At 48.9% G+C, this 27,996-nt stretch overlaps 1 protein-coding gene across 1 annotated transcript; it reads right to left on the bottom strand.

The window, feature by feature from the left end:
* Positions 1 to 27,989, bottom strand: LOC308240494 (arylsulfatase L-like). Its single transcript, XM_080653566.1, has 11 exons — positions 27,817 to 27,989; positions 23,298 to 23,344; positions 21,938 to 22,096; positions 19,705 to 19,826; positions 15,107 to 15,229; positions 13,217 to 13,640; positions 10,733 to 10,869; positions 9,241 to 9,375; positions 7,411 to 7,573; positions 5,503 to 5,624; positions 1 to 1,130 (listed from the first exon to the last, which is right to left on the bottom strand). Exons 1-11 carry the CDS (start codon positions 27,889 to 27,891, stop codon positions 772 to 774), a joined length of 1,866 nt encoding a protein of 621 aa, XP_080509692.1. The 5' UTR covers positions 27,892 to 27,989; the 3' UTR covers positions 1 to 771.
* Positions 27,990 to 27,996: the final 7 nt, after the last annotated feature.

A 27,996-nucleotide genomic window follows, 5' to 3' on the forward strand; every position in this document is an offset into this window, starting at 1 on the left:
GACGAATCCACGTTCTTTAATGTTGGTCCCGTCCCGTCCGCGTCAGAGCCACTGTGTCCCTGTGGTGTCTATAAAGGTTACCTCCGGCCTTGAACTCGATGGGGAGGAAGAAGCAGGCTTTGCGGGGGGGAAGAGGGGGTGCGGGGCGACTTGGGGTCCTGGGGTCCTTTGTCCAGAAAGCCCTTTAGCAGCAGGAAGTGGGCTTGGCCTGTTGATTCACTCGTTGAATCATTTGCCTGTTGAATTATTGGCCTGTTGCGTCATTGGCCTGTTGCGTCATTCGCCTGTTGCGTCATTGGCCTGTTGTGCCACCCGCCTGTTGCGTCACTGGCCTGTTGAATTATTGGCCTGTTGCGTCATTCGCCTGTTGCGTCATTGGCCTGTTGCGTCATTGGCCTATTGCATCATTCACCTGTTGCATCACTTCCCTGTTGATTCACTCGCCTGTTGCACACTGGCCCGTTGAATTATTCGCGTGTTGTGCCGCCCGTCTGTTGCGTCACTGGCCTGTTGCGTCACCGCCCTGTTGGGTCACCGCCCTGTTGCGTCACTGGCCTGTTGCGTCACTCCCCTGCTGCATGGTCTGGGCAGCCCCACAGGCACCTTTTACTAAATGGAGATTGCCCAGGGGTGTCCCATCGCCTCCCGCTCCTGTTCCCTTCGTCCCAGCTCTCCCGCGCGCCCCCCCAAACACGGGTGCCTGGTCTTTGATTCCGTCCCCAATGGATGGAGCCGTCCAGGCACCCTGGCGCCCCCTGGCGGCCGGGGAGGTCACGAACCGCCCCCCTCGCGGTTGCACGCGCAGTAGGGGGCCGCCCCGCAGCAGGGCTGCAGCCACGGCCTCCAGAGGTTGAGGGGCGCGTCCAGCTGCCAGGCCACGGGCCGGAGGGTCCGGCGGTGGCTCTCCACGGCGCGCGCCACCCGCTCCAGCACCTGGAAGAAGGCGGGCTCCGTGTCCGGGGAGAGGGCGCGCGCCTCCGAGGGGTCCCGGGAGAGGTCGTAGAGCAAAGGCGGGTGGTGGCGCAGCACCCCGTCCCCCGAGCAAGGGCAGACCCCGCGCCCGTAGCAGGCACCCGCTCCCTCAGGGTGGAAGATGGGCGTCTGGTAATGCACCTTCCATATGGCTCCTCCTGGGGGCGGGGGCGGGGAGAGAGAGGCAAGAATCACAATTCAGCCGGCCGGTGTAGCTCAGTGGTCAGAGCCACGGCCTGCGGGACTGGAAGGGTCCCGGGTTCGATTCCCCGGGTTGCAGGCTCCATCCCCCACCAGTAGGGGGCGTGCAGGAGGCAGCTGATGGATGTTTCTAACTCCCTCTCCCTCTCCCTTCCTCTCTGCAAAAAAAACCCCAATAAAATGTATTTAAAATGTAAAAAAAAGAATCACAGGTCACCCGGCTGGTGTCGCTCAGTGGTCAGAGCCACGGCCTGCAGGACTGGAAGGGTCCCGGGTTCGATTCCCCGGGTTGCAGGCTCCATCCCCCACCAGTAGGGGGCGTGCAGGAGGCAGCTGATGGATGTTTCTAACTCCCTCTCCCTCTCCCTTCCTCTCTGCAAAAAAATCAATAAAATATATTTTTTTACAAAAAGAAGAAGAATCACAGGTCACCCGGCTGGTGTGGGTCAGTGGTTAGGGCGCCGGCCGGCAGGACTGGAAGGGTGCCGGGTTCGATTCCCAGGTCAAGGGCACATGCCCCGGGTTGCAGGCTCCATCCCCCACCAGTAGGGGGCGTGCAGGAGGCCGCTGATGGATGTTGCTAACTCCCTCTCCCTCTCCCTCTCTGCAAAAAAAAACAATAAAATGTATTAAAAATGTAAAAAAAAGAATCACAGGTCACCCGGCTGGTGTCGCTCAGTGGTCAGAGCCACGGCCTGCGGGACTGGAAGGGTCCCGGGTTCGATTCCCCGGGTTGCAGGCTCCATCCCCCACCAGTAGGGGGCGTGCAGGAGGCAGCTGATGGATGTTTCTAACTCTCTCCCTCTCCCTTCCTGTCTGCAAAAAAAAACCAATAAAATGTATTTAAAATGTAAAAAAAAGAATCACAGGTCACCGGGTGGTGTTGCTCAGTGGTTAGAGCCACGGCCGGCGGGACTGTAAGGGCCCCGGGTTCGATTCCCTGGTCAAGGGCACATGCCCGGGTTGCAGGCTCCATCCCCCACCAGTAGGGGGCGTGCAGGAGGCAGCTGATGGATGTTGCTAACTCCCTCTCCCTCTCCCTTCCTCTCTGCAAAAAAATCAATAAAATATATTTTTTTACAAAAAGAAGAAGAATCACAGGTCAGCCGGCTGGTGTGGCTCAGTGGTTAGAGTGTCGGCCTGCGGGACTGGAAGGGTCCCGGGTTCGATTCCCCGGGTTGCAGGCTCCATCCCCCACCAGTAGGGGGCGTGCAGGAGGCCGCTGATGGATGTTTCTAACTCCCTCTCCCTCTCCCTTCCTCTCTGCAAAAAAATCAATAAAATATATTTTTTTAAAAAAAGAAGAAGAATCACAGGTCACCCGGCCCTAGCTGGTGTGGGTCAGTGGTTAGGGCGTCGGCCGGCAGGACTGGAAGGGTCCCGGGTTCGATTCCCTGGTCAAGGGCACATGCCCCGGGTTGCAGGCTCCATCCCCCACCAGTAGGGGGCGTGCAGGAGGCAGCTGATGGATGTTGCTAACTCTCTCTCCCTCTACCTTCCTCTCTGTAAAAAAAAATCAATAAAATGTATTTAAAATTAAAAAAAAAAATCACAGGTCACCCGGCTGGTGTTGATCAGTGGTTAGAGCCACGGCCTGCAGGACTGGAAGGGTGCGGGGTTCGATTCCCCGGTCAAGGGCACATTCCCCGGGTTGCAGGCTCCATCCCCCACCAGTAGGGGGCGTGCAGGAGGCCGCTGATGGATGTTTCTAACTCTCTCCCTCTCCCTTCCTCTCTCTCTAAAGTCAATAATAAAATAGCCCCGGCTGGTGTGGCTCAGTGGTTAGAGTGTCGGCCTGCGGGACTGGAAGGGTCCCGGGTTTGATTCCCCGGGTTGCAGGCTCCATCCCCCACCAGTAGGGGGCGTGCAGGAGGCAGCTGATGGATGTTTCTAACTCTCTCCCTCTCCCTTCCTCTCTGCAAAAAAAACCCAATAAAATGTATTTAAAATGTAAAAAAAAGAATCACAGGTCACCGGGTGGTGTTGCTCAGTGGTTAGAGCCACGGCCGGCGGGACTGTAAGGGCCCCGGGTTCGATTCCCTGGTCAAGGGCACATGCCCGGGTTGCAGGCTCCATCCCCCACCAGTAGGGGGCGGGCAGGAGGCAGCTGATGGATGTTTCTAACTCCCTCTCCCTCTCCCTTCCTCTCTGCAAAAAAATCAATAAAATATATTTTTTTACAAAAAGAAGAAGAATCACAGGTCACCCGGCCCTAGCTGGTGTGGGTCAGTGGTTAGGGCGTCGGCCGGCAGGACTGGAAGGGCCCCGGGTTCGATTCCCTGGTCAAGGGCACATGCCCCGGGTTGTAGGCTCCATCCCCCACCAGTAGGGGGAGTGCAGGAGGCCGCTGATGGATGTTTCTAACTCTCTCTAACCCTCTACCTTCCTCTCTGTAAAAAAAATCAATAAAATGTATTTAAAATTAAAAAAAAAGAATCACAGGTCACCCGGCTGGTGTTGCTCAGTGGTCAGAGCCACGGCCGGCGGGACTGTAAGGGTCCCGGGTTCGATTCACTGGTCAAGGGCACAGGCCCGGGTTGCAGGCTCCATCCCCCACCAGTAGGGGGCGTGCAGGAGGCAGCCCATCAATGATTTTTTTTCTCTCTCATCATGGATGTTTCTATCTCTCTCTCCCTCTCCCTTCCTCTCTCTCTAAAGTCAATAATAAAATAGCCCCGGCTGGTGTGGCTCAGTGGATAGAGCGTCGGCCTGCAGACGGAAGGGTCCCGGGTTCGATTCCCGGTCAAGGGCACCTGCCTGGGTTGCAGGCTCCATCCCCAGTAGGGGGCGTGCAGGAGGCAGCCGGTCCATGATTCTCTCTCATCATGGATGTTTCTCTCTCTCTCCCTCTCTCTTCTTCTCTGAAATCAATTTTTTTTTTTAAAAAAGAAAACAAATATATAAATTAAAAAAAGAAAAATAAATTTAAAAATATCCTCAGGTGAAGATTGTCGCCAAAAAAACCCCAAAAAACAATGTAGGGGAAAATAAAACACTTGCAAAGTGGTTAGAGTCAGATTTCCACATGTGCCTGCACAGGGGAGTGTGTGTGTGTGTGTGTGTGTGTGTGTGCGCGCGTGCACAGGTGTGTTAGCGTGTATAGAATATCCCTTAAGGCCCTGGCCGGTGTGGCTCAGTGGATAGAGCGTCGGCCTGTAGACCCAAGGGACCCGGGTTCGATTCCGGTCAAGGGCATGGACCTCGGTTGCAGGCTTCTGGTCAGGGCGCATGCAGGAGGCAACCCATCCATTGGGTCTCTCTTCACATCGATGTTTCTATCTCTCCCTCTCTCTTCCACTCTCTCTAAAAAAATCAATGGGAAAATAACCTCGGAGGATGATTTAAAAAAAAAAAATCAATAAAAATATATTAAAGCCCTAGCTGGATTGGCTCAGTGGATAGAGCGTCGGCCTGCGGACGGAAGGGTCCCGGGTTCGATTCCCGGTCAAGGGCACAGGCCCGGGGTGTGGGCTCCATCCCCAGGTGGGGGCGTGCAGGAGGCAGCCGGTCCAGGATTCTCTCTCCTCGTGGATGTTTCTCTCTCTCTCTCCCTCTCCCTTCCTCTCTCTGAGATCAATAAAATCTATATAAAAAAATTTTTAAAAAGAAATATGAACAAATAAATAAAAATTAGCAATAAAAATTAGGTCAAGATGGGGCGTGCAGGCCGGGGGCAGCTCCTGCCTTGAGCATCGGACCCCTGCTGGTCCGTGCGCGTCATAGCGACCGGTCGTCCCGCCATTCGGTCCATTTGCATAATAGGCTTTTATTATATTTTATTTTTAGCAAAGAAAAAAAGAAAAGCCATGGGTCTGAAAATAATACACCTGCAAGGTTCGCGTCAGCCTTGCACGTGTGCGTGCACGTGGGAGTGGGTGCGTGTGTGTGCACGCGTGTGAGTGTGTGTCCGTCATGCCTAACCCATAGGTAACGCCCTCTTCCCCAGAACAAAGTCATGATTGACAGCTGGGCGGAGGAGACTACCGCCAAGCACCTAATAGAGGAGCCACCGTGAAAATGAGTGGCCTTGCAGAAGAGGGGGGAAGGGGGAGTCTCAGCCCCGGCCGGTGTTGCTCAGTGGATAGAGCGTCGGCCCGCGGACTGAAGGGTCCCGGGTTCGATTCCGGTCAAGGGCATGGACCTTGGTGGCGGGCACATCCCCAGGTGGGGGGCGTGCGGGAGGCAGCGGATGGATGTTTCTCTCTCGTCGATGTTTCTAACGCTCTCTCCCTCTCCCTTCCTCTCTGTAAAAAAATCAATAAAATATATATTTTTTTTAAAAAAAGAAAGAGTGGGCCGCCCGCCCCCCCCCCCCCCAAGGCCACTCACGGTCCCGCTGGTGCCACCGGGCCGCGTGCAGAAACTTCTCGCAGTAATGCATCAAGAATTCGTGGTCCGAGCGCTGGACGGTCCCCAGCAACAAGGGCAGGAGGTCCCGGCCGTCCATCACCCTGCAGACAGCACCGGGGAGACACAAGGTTGTGGGGGGGCGGGGGGTGCCTGCTCGCGCGTGGAAGGTTGGCATGAGCCTTGGCAGGCTGAGGGGTTCAGGGGTGCAGCCAGCCACCGGCTCGCCTGCCAATAGCATCTTTGATGAAAGGCGCACGAGGCAGCAGATGGCTCAGCTTATGGTATCGTGTAGCCAGTGCAAAAATGTGCTACGGAGCTCAGATGGTGTGGCTCAGGGGTTGAGCATCCACCTAGGAACCAGGAGGTCAGGGTTCGATTCCCGGTCCAGGGCACAGGCCCGGGTTGTGGGCTCCATCCCCAGGAGGGGGCGTGCAGGAGGCAGCCGATCCATGATTCTCTCTCATCATGGATGTCTCTCTCTCTCTCCCCCTCTCCCTTCCTCTCTGAAATCAATAAAAAAAAAAAAAAAATATATATATATATATATATATATATATTTTTTTTTTTTAAAAAGTACTTTCTTGTGATAGATTATTAGATTTTGTTCCATGACAATGGCCTTTATAATAAAACTGGAGGCCGATGCGTGAAATTCGTGCACGGACAGGGTCCCTAGGCCAGGCTGGGGACCCCCGCTGGCACCCGTCTTGGCTGGCCTGGGGCCGGCAGGCTGGGGGCAGCTCCTGCCTTGAGCGTCTGCCCCCTGGTGGTCAGTGCGCGTCATAGCGGCCGGTCGTTCCGCCGTTCGGTCGATTTGCATATTAGGCTTTTATTGTAGAGGATGGGTCCTACTTTCCGGCCAGAAGAAAGGAAATACATTTATTTATTTATTTATGTTGGTTGTTTTTTTTTTTGTTCGTTTGTATAAAATAAAGCAGACACCGCCCTAGCCGGTGTGGCTCAGTGGATAGAGCATCAGCCTGCGGACTGAAGGGTCCCGGGTTCGATTCCGGTCAAGGGCACATGCCCAGGTTGTGGGCTCGATCCCCAGCAGGGGCCGTGCAGGAGGCAGCCGGTCCATGATTCTCTTTTGTCATTGATATTTCTGTCTCTCTCTCTCTCTGAAATAAATTAACAATATATATTTTTATAAAATCTATACTAATAACAGGGTAATATGCTCATTAGACCTGACGTCTTCTGGACATCCTTCTGGACCAAGCCATGGTGGTGGGGGCAGAGGCAGTTAGGGGTGATCAGGCCGGCAGGGGAGAGCAGTTAGGGGCAATCAGGCCAGCAGGGGAGAGCGGTTAGGGGCGATCAGGCCAGCAGGGGAGGGCGGTTAGGGGCGATCAGGCCGGCAGGGGAGGGCGGTTAGGGGCGATCGGGCCGGCAGGGGAGGGCGGTTAGGGGCGATCGGGCCGGCAGGGGAGGGCAGTTAGGGGCGATCAGGCTGGCAGGGGAGGGCGGTTAGGGGTGATCAGGCCGGCAGGGGAGGGCGGTTAGGGGCGATCAGGCCGGCAGGGGACAGCAGTTAGGGGCAACCAGGCAGGCAGGCAGGTGAGCGGTTAGGAGCCAGCGGTCTTGGATTGTGAGAGGGATGTCCGACTAATGGATTGTCCCCCCGAGGGGTCCCGGATTGGAGCGGGTGCAGGCCAGGCTGAGGGACACCCCCCCCCTCCATGTACGAATTCCGTGCACCGGGCCTCTAGTATGGAACATAAAGCCGATACTGGATCCCAGTATAAAACGGCAGGAACCCCCAGTCCATTTCCAGACCCCGACTTCACCGACACTCGACGCCGCCTGACAGGGACAGGGACATCGCACATACATGTCGTCTGTATGCAACACTGAATCGTTGACGTGCGAGGGGCTTCCTGGTACCTGTCTCGGGGCGTCTCTCCGCCCCCCAGCTGGACCACGGTGGGGAACACGTCCATCAGGCTGGTCGGCTCGTGGATCTCCCGGCCGGCGGGCAGCACCCCGGGCCACCGGAATATCCCGGGGACGCGGATCCCGCCTTCCCAGCCCCCCATGCCTTTCCCACCTGCAAGCAAATGACATCGTTAGGAATCGCCAGGCAACTGTCCCGTCTATTTTTATCTTATTTCACGTTTTAAAATATGTTTTTATTGACTTTTTTCTCCTTTTTTTTTTTTTTTTAGAGAGAGAGAGAGAGAGAGAGGAAGGGAGAGGGATGGAGAGATAAAAACATTGATGAGAGAGAAACGTCGATGAGCTGCCTTCTGCAAGACCGAGCCCGCAAACCAGGCATGTGCCCTGACTGATGTAACACAAGAGTCTGGGAATTGTCAAATGTGTTGGACAGAAACAGGAAAGAAACAGGCAGGGGAGAGTGGTTAGGGTCAATCAGGCAGGCAGGGGAGCAGTTAGGGGTGATCAGGCCGGCAGGGGAGAGCAGTTAGGGGCGATCAGGCCGGCAGGGGAGAGCAGTTGGGGGCGATCAGCCAGGCAGGGGAGAGCAGTTAGGGGTGATCAGGCCGGCAGGGGAGAGCAGTTAGGGGCGATCAGGATGGCAGGGGAGAGCAGTTAGGGGGGGATCAGGACAGCAGGGGAGAGCAGTTAGGGGCAATCAGGCCGGCAGGGGAGAGCAGTTGGGGGCGATCAGCCAGGCAGGGAAGAGCAGTTAGGGGTGATCAGGCCGGCAGGGGAGAGCAGTTGGGGGCGATCAGCCAGGCAGGGAAGAGCAGTTAGGGGTGATCAGGCCGGCAGGGGAGAGCAGTTAGGGGCGATCAGGCTGGCAGGGGAGAGCAGTTAGGGGTGATCAGGCCGGCAGGGGAGAGCAGTTAGGGGCGATCAGGCAGGTAGGGGAGAGCAGATAGGGGCGATCAGGCTGGCAGGGGAGCAGTTAGGGTTGATCAGGCCGGCAGGGGAGAGCAGTTAGGGGGGATCAGGCCGGCAGGGGAGATCAGTTAGGGGCGATCAGGCAGGCAGGGGAGAGCAGTTAGGGGCGATCAGGCCAGCAGGGGAGGGCAGTTAGGGGCAATCAGGCTGGTAAGGGAGAGCAGTTAGAGTCAATCAGGCAGGCAGGGGAGGGCAGTTAGGGTTGATCAGGCAGGCAGGGGAGCAGTTAGGAGCGATCAGGCAGGCAGGCAGGCAGATGAGCAGTTAGGAGCCAGCGGTCCCAGATTGCGAGAGGGATGTCCTACTGGCAGTCAGACACCCCCCGAGGGGTCCTGGATTGGAGAGGGAGCAGGCTGTGTTGAGGGACCCCCTCACCCGTGCTCAGATTTTGTGCACCGGGCCTCTAGTTCAATAATAAAGATTAAAACAAGAAGAAAAAAAAAAAAGAATCAAATCTGATCATGAGAAATGGTCATTTCTGCCCTTGGTAGTAAAGCTAACTCCTTGCCCGGCCAGTGTGGCTCAGTGGTTGAGCCTCGACCTAGGAACCAGGAGGTCTGGGTTCGATTCCCGGTCAAGGGCACATGCCCGGGTTGCAGGCTCGATCCCCAGTAGGGGGCGTGCAGGAGGCAGCCGATCCATGATTCTCTCTCCTCATGGACGTTTCTCTCTCTCTCCCTCTCCCTTCCTCTCTGACATCAGTAAAAATATATTAAAGAAAAAACAAATAGAAGAAAAGTCCTTGGTCGGCAGGATCTTCCGTCTTAAAGAGACAGCACCGCTCCAGGGAAGGGCTGGGAATTGGAGGGGAGACCACCCCCAGGGATTCGGGGGACCCGTCACACGTACCCTTATAGATCCCGTTCCAGCCCCCATACTGGTGGGGTCCCAGCTGAGCCTCCAAAGACCCCCCGTGGTCCGACGTGAAATAAACGAGGGTCCCGTTGGTGAGACCTTCCCGGTCCAGTGCGTCGAGGATGCGTCCTGCAGAGAAGGGATGCATTTGAACCAATCGACACCGACCACTGTCTGTCCGGCCGGCGTGGCTCCGTGGTTGAGCGTCGACCTAGGAACCAGGAGGTCACGGGTTCGATTCCCGGTCAAGGGCTCACGCCCGGGTTGTGGGCTCCATCCCCAGTAGGGGGCGTGCAGGAGGCGGCCGGTCCATGATTCTCTCTCCTCCTGGATGTTTCTCTCTCTCCCTCTCCCTTTCTCTCTGAAATCAATAAAAAATATATATAATAAAAAGAAAACAAAACAGTTAAAGATTCACATTGAGAGATAAAAGCAAATTATATTCATAAAAAGGAAGAGACCAGGAAGGTCTAAGACGGAGGCTGACTATGGTGTTGGGCATGGGTGTCCGTTGGTGAAGAATGGTGTTAGGCCCTGGCCGGTGTGGCTCAGTGGATAGAGCGTCGGCCTGCGGACGGAAGGGTCCCGGGTTCGATTCCGGTCAAGGGCATGGACCTTGGTGGCAGGCACATCCCCAGTAGGGGGCGTGCAGGAGGCAGCTGATGGATGTTTCTCTCTCATCGATGTTTCTAACTCTCCCTCTCCCTTCCTCTCTGTAAAAAAATCAATGAAATATATATTTTTTAAAAAAGTGGTGGTGTGTCCATTCAGTGGAATAGTATACAGCCATGAAAAAGGTGAAGGTCCCGCCAAATGCAACAGCCTGGGTGGACCTCGAGGGCATGATGGTGACACAGGGCAGACAGAGGAACAGAAATGCCACAGGATGTCATTTATACGTGGAATCTAATGAGATGAAATGAAATAAAATGAATAAAAAATAAAATAAAATAAAAAACAAAATAAAATATAAAATAAAATAATAAAATAAATAACATAAAATAAGAAATAATAAAATGAAATAAAATAAATAAAATAAAATGAAATAAAATAAATGAAATGAAATGAATAAAATAAAAAATAAAATAAAATAAAAAAGTAAATAAAATGAAATAAAATAATAAATAAAAATAATAAAATAAAATAATAAAATAAATAAAATAAAAAATTATAAAATAAAATAAATAAATAAAATAAAATAAAGAATTATAAAATAAAATAAATAAAATAAAATAAATAAAATGAAATAAAATGAAATAAAATAAAATAAAAAATTATAAAATTAAATAAATAAAATTAAATAAATAAAATAAAAAATTATAAAATTAAATAAATAAAATATGTGAAATGAAATAAAATAAAATAAAAATTTATAAAATAAAATAAAATAATAAAATAAAAATAATAAAAATAAAATAAATAAAATAATAAAATAAAATTAAATAAATAAAATAAAATAAAGTGTAACCCGGCCCGAGTCACTTACCCACCATCCAGTCCATCTCCTCCACGTTGTCCCCGTAGAGCCCGTGGCGGCTCCTCCCACGGAAACTCTCGGTGGTGACGAGAGGCGTGTGGACGTGCAGAAAGGACACCAAGAGAAGGAAGGGGCCTTGCTTGTTCCTAGAAATAAATACAACGGAAGCACAGGGTTTTTTTTTTGTTTGTTTTTTATTGGCGCCCGGCTGGTGTGGCCCAGTGGGTGGAGCTTCGACCTAGGAACCAGGAGGTCCCGGGTTCGATTCCCGGTCAGGGCACCTGCCCAGGGTGTGGGCTTGATCCCCAGTAGGGGGCGTGCAGGAGGCAGCAGATCTATGATTCTCTCTCATCATGGATGTTTCTCTCTCCCTCTCTCTTCCTCTCTCTCTAAAATATAAAACATTAAAAAAAACAACAGCCATAGTGGGGGTGGGTAGAGCCGGGAGGAGGGAGGAAATGAGAGACATCTGTAATACTATCGATATATATAAAAACCTAAGCGGCCGTCTGACTGTTCGACCATTCAACCAGTAGCTAGGACATGCACTGACCACCAGGGGGCAGATGCTATGAATTGGTAGCTATGACACGGGGAAAATCTGTTGAAAAAAATCAATGCTGGTTTTATGCATCCTTTTTATTTCCACCCCCCTCCCGAATACTGTCATCTTTATTTATTTATTTAAAAATATATATATAACCCTAACCGGATTGGCTCCGTGGATAGAGCATCAGCCTGCGGACTGAAAGGTCCCGGGTTCGATTCCGGTCAAGGGCATGTACCTTGGTGGCAGGCACATCCCCAGTGGGAGGTGTGCAGGAGGCAGCTGATCGATGTTTCTCTCTCATCGATGTTTCTAACTCTCTATCCCTCTCCCTTCCTCTCTGTAAAATATCAATAAAATATATTAAAAAATATATATATATATCTTTATTGATTTCAGAGAGGGGAAGAGGGAGAGAGAGAGAGAGGAACGTCCATGATGAGAGGGAATCATGGATCGGCTGCCTCCTGCACGCCCCCTACTGGGGATCGAGCCCGCAAACCAGGCGTGGCTCAGTGGTTAGAGTGTCAGTCAGGCTACTGAAGGGTCACGGGTTCGATTCCTGGTACCTGGGTTTCAGGGTCTACTCCTGGGCCTGGTCACGAGTGTAGGAGGCAACCAGTCGATGTGTCTCTTTCACATCGATTTGATGACGGCGGCCAATTCCTCCATCGTTATCGGCCTATTCAGATTTCTTTATTTTTTTAATTTATTTTTTATTTTTTAAAATATATTTTATTGGTATTTTTACAGAGAGGAAGAGAGAGGGAGAGAGAGTTAGAAACATCGATGAGAGAGAAACATCGATCAGCCGCCTCCTGCACACCTCCCACTGGGGATGTGCCCGCCACCAAGGTACATGCCCTTGACCAGAATCGAACCCGGGGCCCTTCCGTCCGCAGGCCGACGCTCTATCCACTGAGCCACACCGGTTTCGGCCTATTCAGATTTCTTGATTCTCCCTGATTGAGTTTTGGAAGGTCGTGTCTTTCTCGGAATATGTCCATTTCTTCTTGGCTCGATCCCCAGTCGGGGGCGTGCGGGAGGCCGCCGATCCACGATGCTCTCCCATCACGGATGTTTCTCTTCTCTCTCTCCCCCTCTCTCCTGGAGATCGAGCCTGCAACCTGGGCATGTGCCCTTGACTGGGAATCGAACCCGGGACCCTTCAGGCCACAGGCTGACGCTCTATCCACTGAGCAACACCAGCCATTGATTTTTAGAGAGAGTGGAAGAGAGGGGGAGAGACCGAGAGACAGAGAGAGAGAGAGAGAGAGAGAGAGACATCGATGTGAGAGACACACATCCATTGGTTGCTTCCTCCACACACACACCCTCAACAGGGCTGGGGGTGCAACCTGCAACCGAGGTGCATGCCCTTGACCGGAATCGAACCCGGGACCCTTCTGTCTGCAGGCCGACGCTCTATCCACTGAGCCACACCAGCCAGGGCTACTGCTGGTTATTAATAAAAATTAATGATGTTGATTTATGTCTCACTTTGAGACAATGATAATGTTCTAGCAGGCAGAGAGGAGAAATGTACTCAGTGACCTTGAATGACCTTTAAACGCCACTCACATTCTTTCTAAAGAAATTTTTTAAAAAACTTATTTCAGAGAGGAAGAGAGAGAGAAACGTCCATGAGGAGAGAGAATCACGGACCGGCTGCGTCCTGCACGCCCCCGACTGGGGATGGAGCCCGCAACCTGGGCCTGTGCCCTTGACGGGGAATCGAACCCGGGACCCTTCCGTCTGCAGGCCGACGCTCTATCCACTGTACCACACCAGCCAGGATGCTCATGGCTCATGTGAACCCATCCTGTCTGTCTGGACCGGGCCCACATCACCATTCAAACATTCAGGACAGAAAAAAAAACACACAAAACACCCCAAAACCTTCTCCTCACGATCTAGAACCCCGAGGGGGCCCCGCCGGCTCTCACCGTCGGATAAAGGAGGAGACCTCCCTGAGAAGGAGAGGCGTCGTCCTCGCGAGGTCCATGGGCTGCTCGGTGATGCCGCGGTTCCTCATCAGGAAGCAGTCCGCGTGCAGAATCAGCAGGCCCGGGGCGTGCGAAGAGATAAAGAAAAAGGTGGCCGCCATGGCCGAGCAGATGACGGGGACCCAGGAGACGGGGAGGAGGCCGGCGCGTTTGCCCGCGGCCAGGGTGAGGGCCGCGCAGGCCGCGAGGTGCACGCAGACGCGGAGCGGGCGCTCCAGGCCGGCGCGCTTCTCCGAGATCTCCCAGCGGGCGCAGTCGCCCATCATCGAGAGGGGCATCCCGTAGAAGTGGTCGAATCCGTGGCGGAGAGGGTGGTGGCAGTGGTCGGTCGAGGATTCACAGTTGAGACCCAGGTGCCATTTTCCTAAAAAAAAAAAAAAAAAAAAAAAGCGAATGTGGCTCAGGGGTGGAGCGTGGACCTAGGAACCAGGAGGTCACGGGTTCGATTCCTGGTCAAGGACACCTGTCCGGGTTGTGGGTTCGATCCCCAGTAGGGGGCGTGCAGGAGGCAGCCGGTCCATGATTCCCTCTCATCATGAATGTTTCTCTCTCTCCCTCTCCTTTCCTCTCTGACATCAATAAAAATATTTAAAAAAATAAATCATTAAAAAATTATTACTATAACATAGGGAGCGTGATAACTTGGTCTCATTTCAAGAAATTATTTTTTAAATATATTTTATTGATTTTTTTAAAAAATATATTTTATTGATATTTTACAGAGAGGAAGGGAGAGGGATAGAGAGTTAGAAACATCGATGAGAGAGAAACATCCATCAGCTGCCTCCTGCACACCCCCCACTGGGGATGTGCCCGCCACCAAGGTACATGCCCTTGACCGGAATCGAACCCGGGACCTTTCAGTCCGCAGGCTGATGCTCTATCTACTGAGCAAAACCATTTAGAGCAAGTCCCACACTTTAAAAAAAAATATATATATATATTTTATTGATTTTTTATAGAGAGGAAGGGAGAGGGAGAGAGAGTCAGAAACGTCGATGAGAGAGAAACATCCATCAGCTGCCTCCTGCATGCCTCCCACCTGGGGATGTGCCCGCCACCAAGGTACATGCCCTTGACCGGAATCGAACCCGGGACCCTTGAGTCCGCAGGCCGACGCTCTATCCACTGAGCCACACCGGTCAGGGCTCCTTTCAAGAAATTATTGTCCCTGCCCGGCCGGTGTGGCCCAGTGGTGGCGCGTTGACCTATGAACCAGGCGGTCACGGTTCGATTCCCAGCCGGGGCACATGCCCGGGGGGTGGGCTGGGTCCCCAGGAGGGGGGATGCCGCGGTTCTTCATCAGAAAGCAGTCCGTGTGAACCGTCAGCGCACCCAGGGCGTGCGAAGAGATAAAGAACAAGGTGGCCCCAATGATCGACCAGATGAGGGGGCACCCACAAGATGGAGAGGAGGAGGGGGCGTCTCCATGCAGGCTGTGACTGGCACACAGACGTTGTTCCTCTCTCTCTCTCTCTCTCTCTCTCTCTCTCTCTCTCTCCCCATCTCCCTTCTGCTCTCTGAATTCAATGAAAACACAATAAAGAAATAAAAAGAGCCGAAACCGGTGTGGCTCCGTGGACAGAGCGTCGGCCTGCGGACCGAAGGGTCCCGGGTTCGATTCCGGTCAAGGGCATGGACCTTGGTGGCGGGCACATCCCCAGTGGGAGGTGTGCAGGAGGCAGCTGATGGATGTTTCTCTCTCATCGATGTTTCTAACTCTCTCTCCCTCTCCCTTCCTCTCTGTAAAAAATCAATAAAATATATTTAAAAAAAATGTTAAGAAATAAAGAGAGAAGCGATGTTCTCAAAGCGTGGAAACGTACACACCGATCAGTCCCGTGGCGTAGCCCCGGTCTCTGAGTATCTTCGCAAACGTCGTCTCGTTGGCGGGAAGGCCTCCCGGGACTGCTGTCCACTGGAGCACGCGGGAACCGTCGCTGGACACCATGCCTTTCGGGGAATCGGTGTTTCAAACAACACGGTCACGCACTGATTTTTTATCCCGGTCGTTGCGATTTTTTTTTTTTTTTTTAACACTTAAAAAATGTGTATTTTCCAAGGACCACTCTCCGTCGGTGTTAGACACCCGTGGTCCGGTGCATGGATCCGCGCACGTTGGGAAAGGGAATTAATTAGACAAAAGATGCGGGCGGTCATTACGTTACTGCCAAACATTACGTCAAAATAGCACATGTAATATAGTCTTGTAAAATTAAAACACGCGTGCATTGGGCGCCAGAGAGAGCTTTATATGTGTCACACGTGTGTGAGTCAACATGTATTTTATTTTATTTTTTTTTAAAATATATTTTATTGCTATTTTACAGGGAGGAAGGGAGAGGGATAGAGAGCTAGAAACGTCGATGAGAGAGAAACATCGATCAGCTGCCTCCTGCACACCTCCTACTGGGGATGTGCCCGCAACCAAGGTCCATGCCCTTGACCGGAATCGAACCCGGGACCCTTCAGTCCGCAGGCCGACGCTCTATCCACTGAGCCACACCGGTTTCGGCTCAACATGTATTTTTAAATTGCTAGTGCACGTCATCTGGACCAGCCGGCCGGTTGGTCGGACAGTCGGTTGGACAGACGGTCGGTCACTGAGCCTTTTATATATATGGTTGAGTTTCAGATGTACAGCTAGGTGGTTAGACATGTGTATATACTTTATAGAGTGAACGCCCGATATTTCCTGTTCCCATCTGGCCTTCTACATAGTTATTACAATACTAGAGGCCTAGGTGCACGAAATTCGTGCACTCGGGTGGGTGAGGGGGTCCCACAGCCTGGATAGTGAGAGGGTGCAGGCCAGGCTGAGGGACCCCACCGGTGCATGATCGGGGCCGGGGAGGGACAGCGGGAGGTTGGCCAGCCGGGGAGGGACCACAGGAGGGCTCCAGGGCGTGTCCGGCCCGTCTCGCTCAGTCCCGATCCGCCGGACCCCAGCAGCAAGCGAACCTACCGGTCGGAGCGTCTGCCCCCTGGTGGTCAGGGCACGTCATAGCAAGCGGTTGAGTGGCCTTAGCATATCATTAGCATACTAGAGGCCCGGTGCACGAAATTCGTGCATGGGGAGGGGAGGGGGTGTCCCTCAGCCCGGCCTGCACCCTCTCCGATCTGGGACATCCCTCTCGCAATCCGGGAATGCTGGCTCCTAACCGCTCACCTGCCTGCCTGCCTGCCTGATTACCCCTAACCAATTTGCCTGCCGGCCTGATCGCCCCCAAATGCCCTCCCCTGCTGGCCTGACCGCCCCTAACCACTTCTGCCTCAGCCCCGCCACCATGGGCCTTGTCCCGGTCTGATTAGCATATTACCCTTTTATTAGTACAGAGGACGCTTTGATTGGTTGACCAGACGGCCGGACGACCAGACGCGGAGCACGTGAGGCTTTTATTATGTAGGATTATCGAGGGGATTCCTTGGTCTGTACTGTACATCCCTGTGGCTCATTCAGTAACTGCCCCTCTGTACTTCCCAATCCTTTCCCCCTTTTTCCCCCCCGAGTCCCCCCGGCCCCCTCCCATCTGGCCCCCGTCAGTCTGATCTCGGTGTCTACGAGGGGGATTCTGTTTCGTTCACTTATTTTCTTCTTCAGGTTCCACGTGGAAGTGAAATCAAATGGTATTTGTGTGTCTCTGTCTGACTTAATCCCCTGAGCGTCATACCCTCTAGGTCCATCCACGTGGTCACAAATGCCAATATTTCATTCTTTTTTTTTTTGGCCAAGTAATAGTCTATTATACAGAGAGATGATAAATATAGATATAGAAATAGATATAGATATAGATACAGATATAGATGTAGATATGTAAATGTAGATATAGATATAGATATAGATATAGATATGTAGATATAGATATAGATATGTAGATGTAGATGTAGATATAGATACAGATATAGATATAGAGATGGAGATAGAGATAGAAATAGAGTGATAGATATAAATATAGGTATAGATATTTTTATAGATATATAGATATGTAGATGGGTTTAGATATATAGATATCGATATAGATGTAGATATCGATATATAGATAGAGATATATAGATATAGATATAGCTATAGATATATAGATATATGGATATAGATGTAGATATAGATATAGATATATAGAAATAGATATAGATATAGAAATATAGCTATATATAGATATAGAGGTAGAAAAAGATAGATATAGGTAGAGATACAGATACATATAGATATAGGTATATAGATATAAGTATAGATAGAGATGTAGATATAGATATGTAGCTGGAGATATAGAGATAGGTATAGATAGATATAGATATATAGATAGATATGGACATAGGTATAGATATATAGATGTAGATATACATAGATAGATATAGATAGATAGAGATGTGTAGATAGATATAGATATAGAAATATAGCTATATATAGATATAGAGGTAGAAATAGATAGATAGATATAGATATAGATATGTAGATATAGATATAGATATGTAGATATAGATACAGATATAGATATAGATATGTAGATGTAGATATAGATACAGATATAAATATAGATATAGATATGTAGATGTAGATATAGATATAGATACAGATATAGATATAGAGATGGAGATAGAAATAAAAATAGAGTGATAGATATAAATATAGGTATAGATATATAGATATGTAGATGGGTTTAGATATATAGATATCGATAGAGATGTAGATATAGATATAGAATATAGATATAGATAGAAATCGATATAGATATAGATATAGATATAGAATATAGATATAGATAGAAATAGATATAGATATAGAAATATAGCTATATATAGATATAGAGGTAGAAATAGATACATATAGATGTAGGCAGAGATACAGATACATATAGATATAGGTATATAGATATAGGTATAGATAGAGATGTAGATATAGCTAGAGATATAGAGATAGAGACAGGTATAGATAGATATAGATATATAGATAGACATGGACATAGATATAGATATATAGATGTAGATATAGATAGATATAGATAGAGATGTATAGACAGATATAGATAGATCACATCTTTATGCACTCATATATTGAGGGGAATGTTTTTTATCATTATTATTAGGATCGAATTTAGAATACGGGGTGAGCCCTGGCTAGGTGGCTAGGTTGGTGGCAGCATCGTCCCGTACACCAAAAGCTACACCAAGAGGGACGATGTTTCTCTCCCTCCTTCTCTCTTCCGTCCGCTCTCTCTAAAAATCAATAAAAATATAACCTTGGATAAGGATTAAAAGTAAGTATATGGGGCCCTAGCTGGTGTGGCTCAGTGCATAGAGCGTCGGCCTGCGGACAGAAGGGTCCCGGGTTCGATTCCCGGTCAAGGGCATGGACCTGGGTTGTGGGCTCGTTCCCCAGTCGGGGGCGTGCAGGAGGCAGCTGATCTGTGATTCTCTCTCCTCATGGATGTTTCTCTCTCTCCCTCTCCCTTTCTCTCTGAAATCAATAATCTATCTATCTATCTTTATCTATATATCTATATCTATTTCTATATATCTCTATCTATATATCTCTATCTCTATCTCTATCTCTATCTCTATATCTATATCTATATCTATATCTATATATCTCTATCTCTATATCTATATCTATTTCTATATATCTGTATCTATATCTATATCTATATCTATATATCTATATCTATATATCTATATCTATATATCTATATCTATATCTATATCTATATCTATATCTATATCTATATCTATATCTATATCTATATCTATATCTATATCTATATCTATTTCTATATATCTCTATCTATATATATCTATCTCTATCTCTATATCTATATATCTATATCTATATCTATATCTATATCTATATCTATTTCTATATATCTCTATCTATATATATCTATCTCTATCTCTATCTCTATCTCTATCTCTATCTATATATCTATATCTATATCTATATCTATATCTATATCTATTTCTATATATCTCTTTCTATATATATCTATCTCTATCTCTATCTCTATCTCTATCTCTGTCTATATATCTATATCTATATCTCTATCTATCTATCTATCTATCTATCTATCTATCTTTCTATCTATCTATGAATTGGATCATTCTTTGCCACTGTATTGGACGACCCAAAGTTGATGTTTATTTATTTATTAAAAATATATTTTTATTGATTGCAGAGAGGAAGGGAGAGAGAGACACATCCATGATGAGAGAGAATCATGGATCGGCTGCCTCCTGCACGCCCCCCTCCTGGGGATCGAGCCCACAACCCGGGCCTGTGCCCTTGACCGGGCATCGAACCCTGACCTTCTGGTTCCTAGGTCGACGCTCCACCACTGAGCCACACCAGCCGGCCGGGCAGGACCCACGGTTTCACACCCGAACGAGAGACGTTAGAAGGAGCAGGTGTCGGTGGTTAGACACCGGGAAGGACTCACCTGATCGCACAGGGTACCTGCCCGTCAGGAAGGCAGCCCGGCTTGGGGTGCAGACGGAAGCCGCGGCGAGGTGCTGGGTGAGCCGCACGCCTTCCTGGGCGAGGCGGTCGATGTTCGGAGTCCTGTGGAAGGGAAATGAGAACCCTTTCCTTCCTTCACAAAGAAAACGAGTGTTTCCCCATCAGTATCGGAGGGTCATCTTTGAATACACGAAGGCGGCCCTGCCAGGGTGGCTCAGTGGATAGAGCGTCGACCTGTGAACCAGGAGGTCAAGGTTCGATTCCCGGTCGGGGGCACATGCCCGGGTGGCGGGCTTGATCCCCAGGAGGGGGCGTGCAGGAGGCAGCCGATCCATGGTTCTCTCTTACCATTGATATTTCTATCTCTCTATCCTTCTCCCTTCCTCTCTCTGAAATCAATAAAAATGTATATAAAAAAATAAGAAATCATACATGATTGGCTGTGTTGGGCTTTATGGCTGGAGGTTGAATGACATGGACATACAACCTAAAATTAGATATATAGATGTAGATACAGATAGAGATACAGATACAGATGTAGATATAGATATAGAGATATAGATATAGATACAGATATAGATATATAGATGTAGATATAGATATAGATACAGATGTAGATATAGATATAGAGATATAGATATACATACAGATATAGATATATAGATGTAGATATAGATATAGATACAGATGTAGATATAGATATAGAGATATAGATATAGACACAGATATAGATATATAGATGTAGATATAGATACAGATGTAGATATAGATATAGAGATATAGATATACATACAGATATAGATATATAGATGTAGATATAGATATAGATACAGATGTAGATATAGATATAGAGATATAGATATAGATACAGATATAGATATATAGATGTAGATATAGATATAGATACAGATACAGATATAGATATATAGATGTAGATATAGATATAGATACAGATACAGATATAGATATAGAGATGTAGATATAGATACAGGTATAGATATATAGATGTAGATATAGATATAGATATAGATACAGATATAGATATATAGATGTAGATATAGATATAGATACAGATACAGATATAGATATATAGATGTAGATATAGATACAGGTATAGATATATAGATGTAGCTATAGATATAGATACAGATGTAGATATAGATATAGAGATGTAGATATAGATACAGATATAGATATATAGATGTAGATATAGATATAGATATAGAGATGGAGACATAGATATAGAGATGGAGATAGAGCTAGAAATAGAATTAGGGTTAGGGTCTGGGGAATATGAGAAATCTCATTTTTTTACTGAAAAACTGAAAAAAAAATCTATTAAAAAAAGAGCCGGGCTGGTGTGGCTCAGTGGTTGAGTATCAACCTGTGAACCAGGAGGTCAGGGTTCGATTCCCGGTCAAGGGCACAGGCCCGGGTTGTGGGCTCGATCCCAGTTGGGGGCGTGCAGGAGGCGGCCGATCCATGATTCTCTCTCCTCATCGATGTTTCTATCTCTCTCTCCTTTCCTTGCTCTCTAAAATTAATAAAAATCATGCTAATCTTATGTTTTTAAAATATATTTTCATTTTTAAAAAAAATATATATGTTTATTGATTTCAGAGAGGAAGGAAGAGGGAGAGAGAGAGAGAAACATCCATGAAGAGAGAGAATCATGGATCGGCTGCCTCCTGCACGCCCCCCAATTGGGAACTGAGCCCTCAACCCAGGCGCATGCCCTTGACCGGAATCGAACCCGGGACCCTTCAGTCCGCAGGCCGACGCTCTATCCACTGAGCCAAGCCAGCTGGGGCTATATTTTCATTTTTTTAAAATTTTTTTTAATTTTTATTTATTTTATTTATTATTATTATTTTTTTAATTTTCATTTTTAAATTGAACCGTGACCTCCTGGTTCATAGGTTGATGCTCAACCACTGAGGAACACCAGCCGGGCAAAACATGCTAATCTTAAGAAAAAAATAAGGAAGAAAGAAAAAGAAAGAAATATTGCCCCCGTATGGGACGCATTTGAGCTGGGGATGTGGCCAGCCCGGGAAGATAGCGGGATGTGGGGTGTTTACGGGGTGTGTATGCAGAATTTTCTTCACATCTGCCTTGGCTATTTCCAGGGTCAGATGCATTGTTAGGGGTCCCCCCCACCCCCCATTGGGGCAACACTCAGCTGTGGGGAGGGGGGATGCTCTCCTTCTTGCCTGATGGTGCCGTTGCCATAGCAGCCGACGTCCCCGATGCCCAGGTCATCCGCCATCAGCAGAAGGATGTTGGGACGTGAGCCGGATACATCCCGACCGTCGGCGGGCCTCGAACCCAGGATGCCGATGGTCACAGCCAGCCAGGCCCTGCAGAGCAAGCTGACAAGTCCAGGATTAGCGTTTCTTTCTTTATTTTTTTCTTATTGATTTCAGAGAGGAGAGAGAGAGAGAGAGAGAGAGAAACATCCAGGAGGAGAGAGAATCATGGATCGGCTGCCTCCTGCACGCCCCCTCCTGGGGATCCAGCCTGCAACCCGGGCCTGTGCCCTTGACCGGGAATCGAACCCAGGACCCTTCCATCTGCAGGCCGACGCTCTATCCACTGAGCCACACCGGCTACAGCGAAGTCATACTCTTTTTAAAATATATTTTTTACTAGAGGCCCGGTGCGCCGATTCATGCACCTGTGGGGTCCCTCGGCCTGGCCTGCGGGATCGGGCTGAAACCGGCTCTCCGACATCCCCCGAGGGGTCCTGGATGGTGAGAGGGTGCAGGCCAGGCTGAGGGACCCCACCGGTGCACGATCGGGGCCGGGGAGGGATGCGGGAGGTTGGCCAGCCGGGGAGGGACCCCGGGAGGGCTCCAGGGCATGTCCGGCCCATCTCATTCAGTTCCGATCGGCCAGACCCCAGCAGCAAGCTAACCTACCGGTCAGAGTGTCTGCCCCCTGGTGGTCAGTGCACGTCATAGCGACTGGTCGACCGGTCGACTGTCTGCCCCCTGGTGGTCAGTGCACGTCATAGCGACTGGTCGACCGGTCGACTGCCTGCCCCCTGGTGGTCAGTGCACGTCATAGCGACTGGTCGAGTGGTCGACTGTCTGCCCCCTGGTGGTCAGTGCACGTCATAGCGACTGGTCGACCGGTTGACTGTCTGCCCCCTGGTGGTCAGTGCACGTCATAGCGAGCAGTTGAGCATCCTTAGCATATCATTAGCATATGACGCTCTGATTGGTTGAACGGCCGACTGGTCAACCAGACACTTAGCATATTAGGCTTTTATTATACAGGATTGATGTCAGAGAGGAAGGGAGAGAGAGAGAGAGAGAGAGAAACATCCATGAGGAGAGAGAATCATGGACCGGCTGCCTCCTGCACGCCCCCTCCTGGGGATGGAGCCCACAACCCGGGCCTGTGCCCTTGACCGGGAATCGAACCCTGACCTCCTGGTTCCAAGGTCGACGCTCAACCACGGAGCCACAAGCAACACACCGTGTTGTCATTGGTGCATTTGCTAACAGGGACACGGAGCCAGGAGGGGGCCGAACGGGAGACTCGTGACTGCACCGCATCCCTTCTTACCTGGAACGTTCCGGATGCAACATGTTCTCCTTCTCGCTTCTTATGTCCTGTGAGGAGGAAAGGGATCCGTTATCACACAGGCGGCCGATCCATGATTCTCTCTCATCGTGGATGTTTCTCTCTCTGTCTCTCTCTCTTTCTCCCTTCCTCTCTGACATCATCATCATCTGGCCACTCAGTGTCGATCCTATAGAATAAAAGGCTGATATGCAAATGGTCCCCTCGACCAGGAGTTCGACCAGCAGGCAGGCCGGCCAACCGCCCATGTCCCCTCCGGCTGGCCAGGCTGGCCGGACCCCACCCATGCATGAATTCATGCACTGGGCCTCTAACATATATATATATATATATATATATATATATATATATATATATATATATATATATACTGAATGGCCAGATTATAATGGGTTCAGAGATCATCATCATCTGGCCACTCCGTGTATATTTACGAAGAAAGAAAATTATACTTAAAATCCTTTTATTCTTAAAATAGTAATGTTTACTGCAGGATAAAATTATCATATTTAGGATCATTGTTTTTGAAATACTGAGGGTTATTGCATGTAACATGATTATATTTAAAATTATTTCTTTTGAAATAAAAAAAAATAAATTCAAACCAAAATAAAAAAAAAAGATAAAAAAAACACTGCCGTAGCCAGTGTGGCTCAGTGGATAGAGCGTCGGCCTGCGGACTAAAGGGTCCCGGGTCCGATTCCGTTCAAGGGCACAGGCCCGGGTTGCTGGCTCCATCCCCAGGAGGGGGCGTGCAGGAGGCAGCCGATCCAGGATTCTCTCTCCTCATGGATGTTTCTCTCTCACCCCCCACCCCCGTCCCTTCCTCTCTGACATCAATAAAAATATATTTTCAAATGTCCTATAGAATAAAAGCCTAATATGCAAATTGTCCCCTCGACCGGGAGTTCGACCGAGGGGGGGCGGGGCGGGCTGGCCAACCACCCTCGGCCCCTCCCCCTGGCCGGCCCCACTCCAAATAGCCCCCGATCAGAGCTGGGCTGACTGGACCCCACCTGGGCACGAATTCGTGCACCCGGCCTCTGGAATATATATTAAAAAAAAAAAATTTGACAACCTTTAAAAAAAAATCAAAAGGAACACGAGCCAAAATTTTTAAACTATTGATTTCTTTTCTTTTCTTTTTAATTGTAATTTTTTTTAAAAAATAGTGATTTCTGAATTTGGGGTTGGAAAAGTGGGGCGGGAGCGTCTGACACACGGGGGCATCTTATACCCGGAAAAATACGGTAAATTAAAAAGAAAAGAAAAGAAAGGAGAGAAAAGAGCTCTAGCCGGGGTGGCTCCGTGGATAGAGCGTCGGCCTGCGGACGGAAGGGTCCCGGGTTCGATTCCGGTCAGGGGCATGGACCTTGGTGGCGGGCACATCCCCAGTAGGAGGTGTGCAGGAGGCAGCTGATGGATGTTTCTCTCTCATCGATGTTTCTAGCTCTCTCTCCCTCTCCCTTCCTCTCTGTAAAAAATCAATAAAATATATTTAAAAAAAAAAAGAAAAATAAATAAATAAGGAAAAGATCCATCAAAGGAGAAATAGAGCCTTTGGATGCAGGAAAACCCATCATTTTGCCCCGAATTCCGTGCCAGGAGGGAAGGATCTGTGTGCCTTCTGGCTGTGGTCCAGACCCGGGGTGGCTAGTCGGGCGTCAGCCAGACGCTTGGCCCTTTTCCCCGCTGGGTTCTTCACCCCCAAATCCACTCCCTCTTTTTTTGCAAAAACGTCTAAGCACCGAGTGCCGTCCCTTCTCCCTTTCTCTCCCCTCCCTTGTTTTTTTTCATTAAAAAAATCTGGTTGTTTATACTGCGCCACACGGAGCCCTGTCTGGGCCAGATATTTCGACACTTTCATTTATTTTTCATTTTCCCCCAGAGGGGCTGGAATTTTATAATCTATTTATAGAAATGCCAACCGACCGGAATGACCGGAATGATCGGTCGCTGTGACACACACTGTGGCCGATCCCCCGACCCCCCACAGCTGGCCGGCCTGACCCCACCGGTGCATGAATTCATGCACCGGGCCTCTAGTTTATAGATAAAAATCTCAGTAAGAAATCACGTAAAAAAAAAAAAATGACAGAAATGTCTACGTTCTATTGAGTCAAAAAAAATAAAAAAAATAATTCCACACACACTGAATGTGAATCTTAATGACAACACAAGAATAGGAATACAACGTTGTAAAAATAATCTCCAGCCCTCACCGGTGTGGCTCAGTGGATAGAGCGCCGGCCTGCGGACGGAAGGGTCCCGGGTTCGATTCCGGTCAAGGCCATGGACCTTGGTTGCAGGCACATCCCCAGTGGGAGGTGTGCAGGAGGCAGCTGATGGATGTTTCTCTCTCATCATCGATGTTTCGGACTCTCTCTCCCTCTCCCTTCCTCTCTGTAAAAAATCAATAAAATATATTTTTAAAAATAATCTTCATTAGCCCAGCTGGCTGGCTCCGTGGCTGAGCGTCGACCTAGGAACCAGGAGGGTCCCGGGTTCGATTCCTGGTCAAGGGCACAGGCCCGGGTTGTGGGCTCCATCCCCAGTAGGGGGCGTGCAGGAGGCAGCCGATCCATGATTCTGTCTCCTCCTGGATGTTTCTCTCTCTCTCTCCCTCTCCCTTCCTCTCTGAAATCAATGAAAACATATTTAAAAAAAATAATAAAAATAAACAAAAAGAACAAATCAACTCAAAGTTTAAACAAAATAAATTTTAACGCCCAAACATGAATAGGAATCCAACATTCAAAAATCAACTCCCTGGCCCTGGCTGATGTGGCTCAGTGGATAGAGCGTCGGCCTGCGGACGGAAGGGTCCCGGGTTCGATTCCGGTCAAGGGCATGGACCTTGGTTGCGGGCACATCCCCAGTGGGGGGCGTGCAGGAGGCGGCTGATGGGTGTTTCTCTCTCATCGATGTTTCTAACTCTCTCTCCCTCTCCCTTCCTCTCTGTAAAAGATCAATGAAATATATTTTAAAAAATAAAATAAAATAAATAAAAATCAAAATCATCTCCATGATTTGGCATCTCCTCCCATTATTGCTGGAGGCCCATTGGCTGGTAACAATGGTTTAAGCTTAGGAAACCCATAACTTGGACAGTTCCATCACATTTCATTATTTTTTTTAATTAAAAAAATAAATATATTTTTATTGATGTCAGAGAGGAAGGGAGAGAGAGAGAGAAACATCCACGATGACAGAGAATCATGGATCGGCTGCCTCCTGCACGCCCCCTCCTGGGGATCGAGCCCACACCCCAGGCCTGTGCCCTTGACCGGGAATCGAACCCGGGACCCTTCCGTCTGCAGGCCGACGCTCTATCCACTGAGCCACACCGGCCAGGGCTGAGTAAAACAATGTAAAATCATCTCCATCATTTGGCAATGCATCCCATCCCTCCTGGAGACCCACCGGGTGGCCGAGAACCGTTTAATCTCAGGAAACACATCAATTGGACCATTTTATCACATTTCCTGTTGACGATCGTAGCTTCTAAACTTAAGTATTGCCCGTGGCCACAGACAATAGGGGTGTCGCGGGCCTGGAGTGGGGGGCATTGTGGGGGGGCCGGAGGGGGTCCATGGGGGGGGGAAAAAGGAGAAGCACATGTAATACTTTGAACATTAAAAAATTACTTTTCCTTTATTTTTTTTCATGCAACAAATATTAATATTTCCAGAAAGACGATCTTAAATATCATAATGTTACATGCAATAAACATGAATACCTCAAGAAAAATGATTTTATTTTATTTATTTTTATTTTATTTTATTTTTTAACATTTTAAAAATATATTTTATTGACTTTTTACGGAGAGGCAGGGATAGGGATAGAGAGTTAGAAACATCGATGAGAGAGAAACATCGATCAGCTGACTCCTGCACACCTCCTACTGGGGATGTGCCTGCTACCAAGGTCCATGCCCTTGACCGGAATCGAACCCGGGACCCTTCAGTCCACAGGCCGACGCTCTATCCACTGAGCCACACCGGTCAGGGCTTATTTATTTTTTTAATTAAATCTTTATTGTCCAGATTATTACAGTTGTTCCTCTTTTTTCCCCCCATAGCTCCCACCCCACCCCATGCCCTTACCCTCCCCCACTGTCCTCATCCATAGGTGTACGATTTTTGTCCAAGAAACACGATTTTAAATATAATAATGTTACATGCAATAAACATGACTACCTCAAGAAAAAAACGGTTCTGGATATGATAATGCTCCACGCAATAAACACCAATGATTCAAGAAAAACGATTTTAAATATAATAATATCACAGGCAGCAAACATTCGCATTTCAAGAATAAAAAGGTTTCCAGTATAATAATAAAGAATTATTTTTTTTAAAAAAAATAAAATAAATCATTCCCAGGGCCCACGCACTGGACCCAGCCATCGCGGGGTGCTGGCCAGACAGGTGTGGGTCCCCTGCCAGGCCCCCTCCCCCACCCGCCGTCCCCCCCCCAAAAAAAGAAACCAGTGAGTTACCTGCACAGGTAGGTGAGCGGGCTCCCTGCTTGCAGGAGCTGGAGCTCTGCTTGCCTCCGGGGCTCCACCACGCATGCGCAGTGGGTGCTGACTCACTCTCCAAACACACCAGGCACCCAGCCCCCGGGGCGGTTTGGCTCAGCGGGTAGAGCGTCCGCCTGAGGACTCGATGGTCCCGGG

This window comes from Plecotus auritus (assembly GCF_963455305.1).
Source record: "Plecotus auritus genome assembly, chromosome: X".
NCBI classification, from domain to species: domain Eukaryota; kingdom Metazoa; phylum Chordata; class Mammalia; order Chiroptera; family Vespertilionidae; genus Plecotus; species Plecotus auritus.

Excerpts from the sequence above, each read along its gene's own strand:
- LOC308240494 (XM_080653566.1), bottom strand. The coding sequence starts at position 27,891 with ATGCGTGGTGGAGCCCCGGAGGCAAGCAGAGCTCCAGCTCCTGCAAGC. Across the intron at positions 19,827-21,937 it reads TATGGCAACGGCACCATCAG|GACTCCGAACATCGACCGCC; the intron begins GCAAGAAGGAGA and ends TCCCTTCCACAG. Across the intron at positions 10,870-13,216 it reads GTCTCCTCCTTTATCCGACG|GAACAAGCAAGGCCCCTTCC; the intron begins GTGAGAGCCGGC and ends ATTTATTTCTAG.